The 16067-nt window shown below is 32.7% G+C and overlaps 1 protein-coding gene across 2 annotated transcripts in view; it reads right to left on the bottom strand.

Annotated features, from left to right (window-relative positions):
• Positions 1-713: 713 nt before the first annotated feature.
• Positions 714-16067, bottom strand: part of IPMK (inositol polyphosphate multikinase) — a 47324-nt gene continuing 31970 nt past the window's right edge. For both annotated transcript variants that reach the window (XM_013050089.2, XM_004780645.3), the window contains exons 5-6: positions 7351-7432; positions 714-5851 (exon numbers count right to left, since the gene is read on the bottom strand). In XM_013050089.2, coding sequence (XP_012905543.1) covers positions 5229-5851; positions 7351-7432 — 705 coding nt within the window. In that variant the 3' untranslated portion in view covers positions 714-5228. The remainder of the gene's footprint in view (positions 5852-7350; positions 7433-16067) is intronic.

Raw genomic sequence — 16067 nt, 5'->3', positions numbered from 1 at the left:
GTAGCAGGCATAAAGAGGAATGCCCTCTAGCTTTTTGGAGCCTTGACTCACAATTGCAATGAGACTATAAATCCCTTCTTCCTCTTGCATTTTATCAGAACTGACTCCTCTCTTTCACAGCCCTGCTGTATATTGATTAAGTATCAGTCATACCCCAATAATATTTTACCCCATATTTATATTGTTTTTTCTTTCTACCAGATAGTACATATCTTGAGAACATGTACCGAATCTCTTATGCAGCTTTTCAAAATCTCCAAAGCCAAATATGGTGCCTAATATTGGGACAGCATTTGATATACCCTCTCCTTTTAATTAATGAATGAAAATAATTAGGTCACTGATTAAGTAGCTGATTCACAAAACTTCAAATACAGGCAAAACTATCTTACCCACTTCTGAAGTTTTACAATTGTAATATGTATCTTCACAGCCAAGTCAGTTTGTTCTCCTGTTTTCCACTTCCCCTACAAGGTTGATTCCAAAGACTTTAGTACATCTCATAGAAAAATATTCAGACAAAAAAGTTAACATTTTTTTCATTTGCAATGCATTTTTTTTTTTCTGTTACTAGCTTGTCCTAATCATCCTTGAATCCTTCATGATTCCTGTAGTTTCTGGTACATAACATGCACTCAAATATTTGTTGAATGAGTATGTTATTTTTCAATTACCATGAGTTTGTTAGCATAATACAATTAATAAAGAAAAGCTCCAATTGCAAAACATTTTAATAGGTTGTCAAATATACAGTTATTAGAATTATCTAAATATCACTTATAAAAATCGGTATATCACATTAGATGATTCTATAAAATAAAAACACAAATCACACATTGACAATAACCCCTGCAGTCCAAGTCCAAATACCCCCCATCAATACTACAAATTACAAACACATTTAAAAAAAGACATTGTGTAGACATTTAAACCAAAGTAACTTTGACTACACTAAATACATTCATTCATCAAGTAAAATAAATTTAGCATAGTCACTAATACAATTTTAGGTGCAATTTCACATGCTTTCATAAATCTTCCAGTACAACTCCCTATAGTAAAGTGTCTTTGTGCACACCAATTTCATTTATACGCAGGTGCATTACTATTTGAAACTATTTCACTTCATAATTAAACTTACTAACAGATTGTAAGTGAACACCAGGCCAAAATATAACCCCATGATGACAAAGTTTAACAATTAAAACTTTTAAAAGTATATTCTAATTTAATCGCACAAATGCTATTTCCTCTTATTAGACACTATTAACATAAGTAACAATTTAAACACCAAAAAACGGAGATTCCAACCTTCCTAAAATATTAACAGGCATTTTAAGTAACAATACAATCACTCTGTAAGTCAAAAATTTCGTATTCATTGCCAAATTTAAAATACCAGTGGTTTGAAGATGAGACTGAGGTCTAAAGTACTTGTATGAAATTGTAAAATACAATTTTAAAAATGTGCAGTAATTTGCTTATGAATATGTAATGGAATGTTTTTCACAGTAATGTTCTGTTAAAACACTACTCTAAATGGACAGCCTAAAAATAAACGTACCTTTACCAGCAAAAAAAGTGAAAAATTAAGGCCTTTTTATCCTATCTATAATTACTACCTGAACTCAAGAGTCAAATAGAGGTTATAATGCTGCAAGTATTATTTTTCACCCAACATATTGTCAGTTGCTTTATCTCAGCTCAATAATCATTACCTTATCTTTACACAAACTCAAATGCTAGTTAGCTTCACTATTGACAATGCATATTTTTCTGTAGCTCTCTTTTAATTAAGTCCCCAGACCCACCCCATCCAGACAGAATGCAGACAATGGTTAGGGCTTTGTCTGAACTGCATATTCAGGGCCAAAAATGCTGGGCACATGGTAGACATCCAATATTTTTGAATGAATTAAGGAGAATGGCCTATGGGTAACTCTACTTGTCTTCCCAAAGCATTGATAGACAATTGCTACCTCTTTACATGATCAAATTGACATTTTTTTTTTAAAACAAATTGCTGTCTAGGCTATAAAAATATTGCAGGATGTAGTGGAATGATAACTGAGGCTACAATCATATCAAATCAAGGTTAAAGGCACTGAATAAGAAAGATTATTACAAAGCATTGTAAACAATTTTAAGAGCAAATCAAGTTTTAAAGTATCAAATGTCTAACTGTTAAGAGTACTAAAATGATGACAGTGTTTTAAAAACAGTAATTTCTCAAATAAAATTGTTTCATACCATTTTCTTTCATCCTGTATTTTCTACAATATTCCAAATCCTAGAAACAAAAGTTTTCAGTTGCATGAAATATGAAAACTACAACTGAAATCTTTGAAAATTAATCACTTTTTCTTAAGTTATATTATCAATATAGAGATAATATGAAGAACACTGCCTTAGAAATCATAAAATAGTAAATTATACTGAAAATCAGAAAAAAAGTTCTTATTCAGTTTAACACAATCTAAAGCCCCATAATAGCAAATTGTAGTGTAAAGAGGAATACTAAGTATGATCTTTCTAGACATATAAAACAAAGAATAATGAATACTGAGTTGAAAATACCACAAAGCTCCATGTTAGAGCCACTTAATATACACATTTTCACAATTGTTTCTTGAAAAACTATTTAGATAAAATATTTAGCATTTATCAATTTTTAATTTATCTGAATCTATGCAACTTCTATCCATATTAAAATATTAGTGTAAATACTTTATTATAAAACTATTATACAATTTAAATTTTAATTAGAGAAATGTATTATTATACTATCCACAATCTCTTAAAGTCCTTTTCATGAGTGCATTCCATAAGAAATACACTAAAATCATTATTTATGTTTCCTAGGGGGGAAAAAAACCTATGATAATCCTATTAACCCAAACTATATCCTTATTATGCTTATTTCTTAAACATGTACATGTTTAAATATGGTTGGTGAATAGTGATCATTCTTCCCCACAGTGGTAAATTTCAGCATAATGTTAAATGGCTAAACATAATGTTAAACTGGGCTAGACAGTATAATATTCACATCTAGATTACATAAACAGATACTTCCTCTGTGATATGTAAGATTACTTATAATGTAACATAAAATGGGCATTGGATAATAGTGATAAAAATGTAAACAAACAGAATTAAATGTTAATCCCTTCCCTGAAAAACAAATGATAAAAGCGCTTTTTGTTTTATTAAAACCAAGATTATCTACTGTATCAAAAAGGTAAGACACTGATTTTTCCAAAACTGTATTTCCAAATATGGATAAAGAAAATCTAGAAAGCTGATTCACACTTTATTGAGCTAAAATGTGCAAAAGTCTGGTAATACTTAGATTTATTAAATTTACTGTACATAGACCGATACCATCCCCTACAAAAAAATTTTTGTTAAAAGACTCAAAATTATTAATTAACTGAGCTTATTAAGACTTACTGAACTACTGTCCAAATAAGAACAACAGAAGTCTATACGGTAGGAGAAAAAAGGTAAAATTAAAAATTTGACTATTTATGAGCACTTGAAATTTATCTCCCCCAAAAAGCTATAGCCAATACCCATTTAGGCAGTAAGAAAAATATGAAGTCTCTACGAAAAATACTTATACTAACTCTAAAAAAAAATTTTTTTTTTGCTCTAACAAAATGTATATGAATTTTAAAGTAATTCAGGTTTATTAGATTTACCAAACACAGAATCATAGAGCATTTGGTACTTCCGTCTGTGCTCAGATATTTGCAAAGTATGCTTAGAGATAAAGATAAAATTGTGATACTTTCCTCCACACCAAAAAAAGCTGCTTAGTTTAAAACTTTAATTTGTAATTCTAGGGGGAAAAAGAGGGAAAAGTCCAACAGCCCACAAATCTGAAACATTTTTCAGGAATATGGCAAAACTGTTAACTATTTAGATGTGTTATTAGTAAGTCAAAGTACAATTAATGCTTTCATAAACAGCTAATATATTTGTAAATCCTTTTAGGTGGTAAGTGTGAAATGCAGAAAATACTTAAAAATCTCATTTTTCCAGGAAAAATAGCATCCCCCCCACCTATCACAAAATTAAATCATAATTTCTCTCTGGAATAGGGTATAAAACTGTTTAAGAGTGACATAGAAGGATGAATTTAGATATGCACCAATCATAGAGATGCACTAATTTACATAGTACTTTTGATAACACAATACTTGATGGTGTCCTTCATTGCTTTCTAAAATTCTGAGAAGCACTTTTTTGGCAACATATACTTATACTACTGTTGAACTAAATGGGGACATATAAATACATGAATTTTAAATGAGAAAATTCTCAAGCTACTTAAAGGAGAAATAAGACAAAGCTTCAATAATCTACCTTTTAAAGCTGCATTTAGAGCAAAAGGTATTATACGGTTTACAGCACTTTTCAAATGTAGTAAATATATATTCCAATTTTCACATCAATGAAAGATTTTAAAAGAAAACCATTTTGTTCCTTGCAAATAACTTATTTCTTCTCCTAACCCTGACAAGAATAATTACTGACATTAATTTCAAGATTTTTGTTGTTGTTCTTGTTGTTTAATTATTTTTTAATTATTTTTCTCATGAAGTATAATATATTGAAATATCCATTTTAATGGAAATTAAAAGAGAAAATCTGCTTTTGGAATGCAATAATTCTAAATCGCTTTACTAAGAAGCACCTTTTGATATGCTGGTCTGAACTTTTAACATAAAACCTAAACAGTACTTAATTGTTCTGAAGTAGAATTTTCTCCAGTTTTAATGACTTCATACATAGTAATACCAAGGACATCAACCTGTGCTTTCTAGATTTTTAAAAGTGTTCCATTAATTTAATGAGTTTAGATATGGCTCATTGTCAAGGTTCAGTGGACAGAGAGTTCATGACAAATTGGCTACAGAAAGCTAAATAAACTCTTAATGACTGAATAATGGTTTGCATCTTTGTTCAGCCAGATGTTTAAGCCATGTACCACCACATTCCCTGCTTAAGATTCCTAAGTTTCTTTATTCTTCATAGTTTTCTAATGAGCAAATAATTAGTTTTCCTGAGTAAGATTATAAAAAAGATAACCCTCCTACCAAAAGTATAAAGACAAAATGTAGACTCACAATATAAATTTTTTACATAACTTTACATGTACAGAGATATTGACTGCTGCTCTTATGATTGTCCCATCCTTTACAAAGACTGCAGCAAAAGATTCAATTGTCTAAAATACTTTGCAGTACAGTAATTAAATGCTTCAGCCCATAAACATATCCCTCATCTATTGAGTTGCTAGGGAACACATGAGCAAAATCTATCATTCGCACTTCTGCTTCTGAAATCTCTTGGCAACCAGTGGGAAGATGATAGAAAACTTTTTCCAGTTGGGAAAGTACATTTCCATTTAAATGTTCCTGTGACATGCTTTTCCACCCATTGTCTTGCTCTATATTTTCAACTTTCAATGAAGTCTGACTGTGATGCCTTTTTGAACACATTTTTCTGTGACGAGCATACATCTTGGAGAGGCTTTTGCCTACTGAAGCATCTATTTTTCCATTCTCTGTGGAATTTAACACATGAAAGTTATTATTGTACTCTAGTACATCTGTGTCTGACAGTTGCCCTTTGGACAGAAGTTTTTCTACCAAAGTTCTGTCATTCGATTTTGTAGTAGTTGGCCAAGATGAACCTTCATAAACAAACAGTAATGAACTTGCATAAAAATTAAGCTGCTTCTGATTTTCAAACCACTGCAGAATATTCTCAATCTTCTGAATACTGGCAGCAACAGCATCTTTTCTTAAGCAGAATCCATTATGAAAAAACCTGGAGACTCCTATAAACAGGAAAATATTAGGATTGTAATGAAATTATGAACTAGCTGTCACATGGGAAATAAACTCATCTTAAATACAATTCTTCAATTTCTTCCTATCACCCCTTGCAATTAGCTGAACAGGTAAAATTCTAGTCAGACATAGAAACCTGAACCTCAACATAATTTTTAGTGAAGATTCTCTTATTAGAAAATGACACTTCGGTAAAGTAAAACATACTATTTAGATTAAAAAAATTATTACACAAAGACTGGTAGTTTAGTTCTCTCTCTATATATATATTCTCTTAAGGAATGTGATTCCAAGATCTGCTTCATTTGCTAGTGTGAGGGATTTATTTTTAATTAGATTACTTGTTTGTTAGAGTCACATTCAAGAGCTAATCTAAAACCTAGAGTCAAATCACAACTACTTGTAATGGCAACAATGGCCCATTACCAAAATACCAAATCATAACTATAATAAATTCTTTCTGTTCTTAATAATATTGATTAAATCAGTCTTCACAAAAGTTAAGCTCACTTTGGGGATCAAAGCTACTCCAGGTTGAATATGTTATTCAAAACTGAGACTTTTATGTGTTTTAAACTATCAGATTATTAAGCCTCTTTCACATTGTTTATGCCTATTTTATCATATGTGAAAATTTATGGGTATATATAACTTGATTTCTGCTTTTAAATAGTTTGTTCCTCCACTATGGGTAGAAATTGCTAAAAATGTATACTCACATTAGCCTGCAAAATATTTTAACAAAGAGCCAATCTGAGTATTATCCTGCTATTGGTTATGTAAACCAAGGCAGATACTGTTAAGATCACACTGTGTGTGTTTGTCTTCTATATATAAAATTAAAAATTTTTTTCAAACTACACTACACGTAAGCTCTTTCCCATCTCAGGCAAAGCTAAGAATAAAGTTTTTAATAGAATATTATTTCCAGGAATCTATTAGGGTATCATTGCTTTCGTAATAGCTCGGCTGTAACTATTTTAGAGGCATTTATGTTAACAGGCTTTAAACTACTTCTAATGCCATTTATTTTTACTATGTGGTTCTAGAAGCTTATAATATACAGCTAAATTAGACATGGGAGATTTGGATAAAAATATATTACATATAACAATATACATCTTAAAGTCTCTTATGTAAAAAGCAGTTTTAATACATTATGATTTACACACTAGGATTTGAAAGACAACCTCTAGTTTCAGGACTTGAACTATATGGCTGGTTCACAGATGTTCATTATTTTTTAATGTATAATAAGAAATGAACTAAAATTTAAAAAGGCACTCAAGGATTCATAGTTTTGGTGTATTACAAACTAGGAATTATGAATAATCCAACTGTATAAATTTAAGGGTTCACATTTATTTATTACGGATCAAATCATTATACCATCATTATACCAAAGAACTGAGACCGAAATTATTTTAGAATTATTTTGATAACTGTGCAGTAATAAAAGTATTGAAATAAGTTTTTCAATCCATACCATCTTTTAAAGTTTCTTTTGTTAAGCTTCTTCCATAGTGCTGATTTTGTGTCTCATAGCTGTCAGAATGAACATGGTAAACCTGTGAGAAAAAGCACTGAATATTAAAAACTAATCATCCTTGAGATAGTTAAGGTAGGAAGATCTACTCATATTTCATTCTAACAGACTCAAGAAGAAAAAAATTCATATCATATCAATGGATGCTGAAAAGGCATCTAAAAAATGTATATCCTCTATTGATAGAAACTCTTTTAAAGGACTGATAAATATTTTCAATATGAAAGAATTATCAACATCAATCCACCAAAAGTTAGCCTCGAGTTTAAAAAGGAAACAAGGAAACATCTTGTCCTAAAATACAAGAAGCTTTTAGAAAAAGTATTCTACCACATTTTTTTTTTATCATCTATCTAATATCATTCTGGAATTCCTAGCAAATATAGACAAGAGAAAGGGTATAATAATTTGGAAAGGAGATAAATATATTACTCTTTATAGATAATAGTTGTGTATTGGAAAATCAACTGAAAAGCTAATACAAACAGTTAAGAACTTGAAACGGTTACTGAGTACAAGTTACTGAGTACAAACAGTTACAGAAATAACCCTTCATATTTACAAATAACCAGTTAGAAAATATAATAGAAGACCCTATTTACCAATGCAACAACAAAGAAATAAACTCAATAAGTGTAAGTCTATATAAAGATATCTTTAAAACATTCTTAAGACATACAAATCACCCCCATTGTTCTCAGAATGGAAACTCAGCATCATAAAGGTATTAATCCTACTTAAATTAACAATTTAATTTACTTAAATCAACAACTAAATCAATTTACTACTACTTATTCAACAACTAAAGTGAGATTATAATAAAAACTTTTTTTAGCCATAAAAACTAATTCTGAAGTTCATATTTAAAAAAACAATAGGCAGGAGAAATCCAAATAAGAGTAATGAGGGACTAGCCTTGCCATCCTACTAGATATTAAAATATATTTATATTTTCCAGCTTTATTGAGGAACGTATGAGAAATATAATCATACATAGTGTACGTGATTATTTGCTGCACATACACACTGTTAATGATTACTAAGATCAAGATAATTAACATGTGCATCACCTCACAGTTAACTCATTTTTTGTGCATGTGTGGTGAGAAGGCTTAAGAGCTACTCTCAGCCAATTTCAAGTACACAGTACCATATTATTAACTAGAGTTACCATGCTGTACAGCAGGTCCTTTAGAACTTACCCTGTAACTGGAAGTCTGTACCCTTTGACATACATCTCCTTATTTCCGCCCCCCCCCCAACTCTTAGGAGCCACCATTCTAATCTGTTTCCATGAAATTGGTTTCTTTCTTTTTTGGGGGGGGGGGGTTCACGTGTAAGTGGTACCACACATCATTTGTCTTTCTTTGGTTTATTTCACTCAGCAAAATGCCCTTCAGGTTCATCCATACTATAGCACAGTAGGATTTCCTTCTTTCTTGTGGCTGAATAAGTATATATACAAACTACATCTTCCTTATCCATTCATCTGTACATGTACTGTTTCCGTATCTTAACCATCACTAATAATGCTGCAATAAACATGGGAGTTCAGATATCTCTAAGACACTGATTTCATTAAAACATATCTTTGGAATCAAATACATGAGAAGTCTGTGAGAACAGGATTTTAAATCAATAGAAAAAGATGGATAATTAAGTAATGATAGTGTCTTTAGGTAGTGATCTGGAAAAAAAATTAGTTGTATTTATACCTTATACAAGGATAAAGTCCAAATATATCAAATATCAAAATGCACAAAATGAAATGATAAAAGTATCCCCACAAAGATGGAAGAATAACTGATACTAGGGAAGGCATTTCTAAACAGAACTCAGAAATTTCATTCATACACAGTGTGTTTTAAAAAATGTTCATAGTGTTTTTGCCAAGCAGAAATCAAAAGACAAATAGACACAGAGAAAAAGTATTTAAAATTTATATAATGAACAAAGGGCATGACTACTTTTATGTGAAAAAATGAAAAAAGGATCTCAACAGTTCACATAAATCAGCTCTCGAACACAAGGGGAGCACAGCCCTCCCCCAAATCGTGAAAAATCAAGTGTCCTGGACTTTGCCAAAAGTTTCCCTGGAGCAAAACTGCTCCTGGTTCAAAATTACTGTTCCCTATCAGGGATACTGCCAATATCTACCAAAATTACAAATGCATATAACCCAGCAATTCTCCTATAGGAACTTGTGCCATAAATATGCTTGCATACTGGTGAAATGATGTAGGTCTCTGTTTATTCATTTGTAACATTATTTGTAATAGCAAAAGACTGGAAACAATCAAAGGGAGATGGTTAAGTCACGGTGTAGTAACAGTGTGCCACTGTGGAGAGATCTTTATGATATGTTAAATGGAAAAAAAAAGTAATATACAAAACCACGTTCAAAGTAGGTTTTTTGATAAAAGAACACATATATGTAGTATTTATATATGTTAAAAATATCTCTGGAAGGATACACTGGGGAGAAAATAATAACATCCTGTATGGAAGGTGACTTCTCACTGTGTATGTTTCTACAATTTTTGGAGTTTGAGGCATACAATAATGTACCTTCTCAAATTTAAAATAAATACATTTATTTTAAAGATTTATTTATTTTTGAGAGAGAGAGCATGCACAAGTGGGCGGAGGGGCAGAGAGATAAAATCTCAACCAGACTCCCCACTAAGTGCAGAACCCCACCTGAGCTGAAACCAAGAGTCACATGTTAAACCAGCTGAGCTATCCAGGCACCCCCTAAATAAATATTTTTAGGAAGTATTAAGAATATATTGATTTGGGGGCACCTCAGTGGCTCAGTGGGTTAAAGCCTCTGCCTCCGGCTCAGATCATGATCCCAGGGTCCTGGGACTGAGCCCCGCATCAGGCTCTCTGCTCAGCAGGGAGCCTGCTTCCCTTCCTCTCTCTCTGCCTACTTGTGATCTCTGTCTGTCAAATAAATAAATAAAATCTTAAAAACAACAAAAAAAAATACACTGATTTGGGAATTGATATAATATCTTTTAGTCTGTTACAGTTAATTACCATCTATTTCAAATGCTATACTTAACTGAGAAAAGTTCAATTACAATCACTATTTTTTTTAAATTTTATTTATTTATTTGACAGAGATCAGAAGTAGGCAGAAAGGCAGGCAGAGAGAGAGGGGGAAGCAGGCTCCCTGCTGAGCAGAGAGCCTGATGTGGGACTCGATCTCAGGACCCTGAGGATCATGACCTGAGCAGAAGGCAGAGGCTTAACCCACTGAGACACCCAGGCGCCCCTACAATCATGTTCTTAAACACACACACATACTGCGTACTAAAGAAATATAATTTGGGGTGCCTGGGTGGCTCAGCTAGTTAAGTTACTGCCTTTGGCTCAGGTCATGATCCCAGGGTCCTGGGATTGAGCCCGCATCAGGCTCCCTGCTCAGCGGGGAGCCTGTTTCTCCCTCTCCCTCTGCTGCTCTGACTGCTTGCACTTTCTTGTTCTGTCAAGTAAATAAATAAAATCCTTAAAATAAGTGTGTGTGTGTGTGTGTGTAATTTATCTTGAGCAAAGTGTTACTATGAATGGAAGAAGGCACTTTATAAACATCAAAAATTACATGTGGCTACAGGAAATATTATTTTTATAAGAACTGTTAAGTATATCCAAAATGTGTTTTAAAATAACCACTCATGTTCTCTATACACATAAACAGGTTTAAAAGAGGATTCTTGGGAAAAAAAAAAAAAGTAAATTAATTAATTAAATAAATAAGAATTTCCAACATGATAGAGGTGTTAGCTAATCTAATGCTAAGATGGTAATCATATTGCAATATATAAATGTATCAAATCAACATGCTGTATACCTTAAAATTACACAATGTTATATGTCAATTATATTGCAATAAAAAAGGATGAAATTGAGAAAATTAATAATCTGAATAGATCAATGCAAAAAATGAGAATTTTCAAATTTTTAAGTACATAGTTATGTGAACCATAAACTAGAAAATGTACAAAAAAACCCATGATTTTCAAAATAAAAACTATTCTACTTATTAGAATAAGGGGTGTATTATCTGAGCTAAATTGTATTTCACATATAAGAATCTACATTTCACACACAGACTAAAGTTAAATAGTTTCAGTGGAACTCCTTTATTGATCTTCTCTTTTCCTCTATTTTACAATTAACACTGGAATGGAAAGAAATAGAGTATCTCCATCTCTACTCTCTATCTCTACTGACTGCCCAGTCTTGGTCAGCAGCAAAGATACTTATAAATCAAAAGTTACACACCAATCTTGAAAACATGTAGAAAAAAAAAAGTTTAATGGAAAGGAAAGCTGGGTGACATGAGTAGTGCAGATTAACAGGCAAACAGGCAAAAGCTGGGGAGTCTGGCTGGCTCCGTCAGTGGGAGCATGTGACTGACCCTTAATCTCACAGTTTAAGCTCTACGTTGGGCGTGGAGCCCACTTAAAAACAAAAACAAAAAACAAGCAAAAGCAAGTTCTAGCCCTTCCTAGATCATATTTCACCATATGAGTTGCTCATTTTGTGTGAACTTAAATCTGGAGCAAACAAATAATATCTTTAGCAAAACACCTTTCCTATTAAGTCAATTCAAGATGTAAGAGGTTACTATTATCATATTATAAAGAAAAAAAAGATAAGAGTCTGATCTTTAAATAATGTGCTCAATAAATACCAAAAGAGAAGAATCATTTCTCCAATTAACTAGGAATCAGTGATTAAGAAAAAGTACTTCCCTTCAAAAGTATTTCTTTGTCAAAAAAAAAAAAAAAGTATTTCTTTGTCAAAACTTTAAGTTGTTGCCAAAAATACAGTGGAACATCTGAAAATTAAATCATTTAAAATCTTGAATTCTATGATTTAAAGAAATTTCAGATAAATTTCTATACACTATATTTTAATTACTTTTGGCTAATAAATATAATAAATCCCTATAATTACATCTTGGTTTCAGAATCAATACAAAACTGGAAAATTAAACAAGAATGTATATAATAGTCAATCCATAAGGACACTATTTTAAAAAACCCAGTAAGTCCTAAAGCAGGTTACTTCTCTTCAATCTAACACTTTAAGAAAATATACACCTCACCTACCTATATACATTGTTTCAGTCACCTTACATAAACTCCTGTCTCACAATACACATTACTTCTCAATTTTTTTACTTTCCCTTGTTGCCAGTTCAAAGGATATCTCTTGCTTTTCAGAAGTTTGTGTAACACCACTTTACTTTCACGAAAGAACTACATTAGTATCTGTTTTTGCTAACCAAAAGAGGCCAAAGGGGATTTTCATTTCTATAAAGAAAGGCAAAAAGTGAAAATAGTGTTCAGCCTTTGTTTGGAGGTAACTGTAATAGAGGCAACATGAACCCCCAGCAGCAAGAGCAGCACCACCAACTCCTTCACAGGGAACTGCAGTCAGCATTCCAGGATCAGGATGCCATACCTTTGAACTGTGAGTATCTGTGCTTTACTTGATGAATTTTGTGCATCCATTAGCAAGATGGAGCCTAAGGTATCAGAAGAACCTGAGGGGTTATTTCTTGAGTGTGGGAAAACTCAAAACTTTTCCATATAAGTTAATGGTAACTGAGTTTTCACTTGAGGCCATATCAGATCACAAAAAGTTTCATAGGAGCACTCTACTTTCAGAGAGCGTGGAAAAATTGTACCATCTTTTCTAAAGTCACTCTATAACGCTCCTTTCTTGACTCCCTTGCTCTTACAGGCTCTACTCTGTTTCTACCTGTTTTGTAACACATATCTCAATAAATCTTGTTATTAAATCAATCAGTCTTTTTTTTTCAAGTTTATTTTTCATTTTTTAAGTTATCTCTACACCAACATGGGGCTCGAACTCACAATCCTGAAACAAGAGTTATGTGTACCACCAACTGAGCCAGCCAAGCACCTGAAAATTAATTTTTTTTAAAGCTTTCTTTTTAAAATTAAATTTTAGTTAGTTAACATAGAATGCAATATTGGTTTCTGGAGTAGAATTCAGTGATTCATCACTTATATACAATACCCACTGCTTATCTCATCAAGTGCCCTCCTTTAATACCCATCACCCATCTAGCCCACCCCCCACCTACCTCCCTCCATCAATCCTATTCGTTCACTACCATTAAGAATCTCTTATGGTTTCCCTCTCTCCTTCATTTTGTTTCCCCCTTCACATATGTTCATCTGTGTTCTTTCTTAAATTTCACATGAATGAGATCATATGGTATTTGTCTTTCTCTGACTTACTTTACTTAGCATACTACATCCTAGCTCCAGCCATGTCATTGCAAATGGCAAGATTTCATTTTTCTTCAGTCTTATCATCCACATCATCTTGGGATCAATGAAATATAGTATAATTACTGAAAGTCATTAAAAGTAAATAATTCCTAGGGGCACTTGGGTGGCTCAGTTGTTAAGTGTCCAACTCTTGATTTTGGTTCAGGTCATGATCTCAGGGTCGTGAGACTGAGCCCTGTGTCAGACTTTGTGCTGGGAGTGGAGCCTGCTTAAGATTCTCTCTCTCTGAAAGGGGAACCCTCCTACACTGTTGGTGGGAATGCAAGCTGGTGCAACTACTCTGGAAAACAGCATGGAGGTTCCTCAAAAAGTTGAAAATAGAGCTACCCTATGATCCAGCAATTGCATTACTGGGTATTTACCCTAAAGATACAAATGTAGTGATCCGAAGGGGCATGTGCACTTGAATGTTTATAGCAGCAATGTCCACAATAGCCAAACTATGGAAAGAACCCAGATGTCCATCAACAGATGAATGGATAAAGAAGATGTGGTGTGTGTGTGTGTGTGTGTGTGTGTGTGTGTACACACACATACATACATACATACACAATGGAATACTATGCAGCCATCAAAAAATGAAATCTTGCCATTTGTGATGACGTGGATGGAACTAGAGGGTATTATGCTGAGCGAAATAAGTCAATTGGAGAAAGACAACTATCATATGATCTCCCTGATATGAGGAAGTGGAGATGCAACATAGGGGGTTTGGGGGGTAGGAAAATAAATGAAACAAGATGGGATTGGGAGGGAGACAAACCATAAGAGACTCTTAATGTCACAAAACAAACTGAGGGTGGCTGGGGGGTGGGGGGCAGGGAGAGGGTGGTGGGGTTATGGACACTGGGGAGGGTATGTGCTATGGTGAGTGCTGTGAAGTGTGTAAACCTGGTGATTCACAGACCTGTACCCCTGGGGTTAATAATACATTATATATTAATTAAAAAAAAAATTCTCTCTCCCCCCTGCTCACACCCACTCTCTTAAATAAACAAACGAATAAATAAATAAAATCTAAACAAACAAATATAAAAAAAGAGAGATCCTAAACCAGCATAGAAAACTGGCAAGTTACTCTGCCTGCAAAACCTCTTCTACTACTACCTGAACAGAAAAGTATTTAAATATATTTTTGAATATTTGATATATTTGGTAAATTACAGTCTAGTCAGTGATAAGGGATTTTTTTGTTTGTTTGTTTAAAGGCATGACTTTCCTGGAGGGAAATTTTTAAACATTAGAGTATAAATTGCACGTATCTCTATGATAATTTTTTCATTTTCTCGAATATATGCCCAGAAGTAGAATTGCTGCATCATGTGGTAGTTCTATTTTCTAATTTTTTGAGAGACCTCCATACGGTTTTCCATAGTAGCTATACCTAATTTACATTCCTCGCATTCAAACTATTCAAAGTGTTAGTGGCTTGATGCTGAGATGCTGAGTTTAATTCCCAAAGGAGTGTTAATTCCCTTTCTTCCATATTCTGGGCAATTCTTGTTATCTCTGGTCTTTCTGATGTTTGCCATTCTCACAGGTGTGAGGTAATTGTCGTTGTGGTCTTGATTTGTGTTTCCCTGAGATTAGTGATGTTGAGAACGTTTTGATGTTCCTGTTGGCTATTTGGATGTTTTCCTTGGAAAAATCTCTATGTCGTTCCTCTACCCATTTTTTTAATTAGATTTTTTAATCTATTAAATTGTGCTTCAAAGGAACTGTCAAGAAAGTGAAAGTGAGAAAATATTTGCAAATCATATCTCATCAGGTATTTGTATAAAACTCGTTAATAAAAAGACAACTATCCCAATTTAAAAACAGCCAAAGGATAGGAATAGACATTTCTCCAAAGAATATATACAAATGGTCAATAAACACATGAAAAGATGCTTAACATAATTGTCATTAGGGAAATGTAAATCAAAACCATATTGAGATACCACTTCACACCCATCGGGATGTCGATTGTATTAAATTATATGAGTACTTTATATATTTTAGATACTAACCCCATATCAAATATATGATTTGCAAATTTTTTTTTGGAACCACACTGTCTATTAATGTAGCCTTGGAAGAAGCTTTGAAGAAACTGTGACAGCTCTAATTTTATTCTTTCTTGTTTCAATTCTGGGTCTTCAATTCTTTCTTGTTTCTTGTTTCAATTCTGGGTCCTCCTTAAATTTACACTTGAATTTTAGGATTAAGTTGTAATTGTCAGTTGCTAAAAAAAAAATGCCAGTTTGGATTTTGGTGAGGATCATACTGGATCAATTTGTCTTCCTGTTATTTTTGTTCTCATAACTTCCTTTATACAGT

Source organism: Mustela putorius, unplaced genomic scaffold (assembly GCF_011764305.1).
Source record: "Mustela putorius furo isolate JIRA1106 unplaced genomic scaffold, ASM1176430v1.1 tig00003949_pilon_pilon_pilon, whole genome shotgun sequence".
Taxonomy (NCBI): domain Eukaryota; kingdom Metazoa; phylum Chordata; class Mammalia; order Carnivora; family Mustelidae; genus Mustela; species Mustela putorius.
This window is presented reverse-complemented; position numbering and strand designations above follow the sequence as displayed.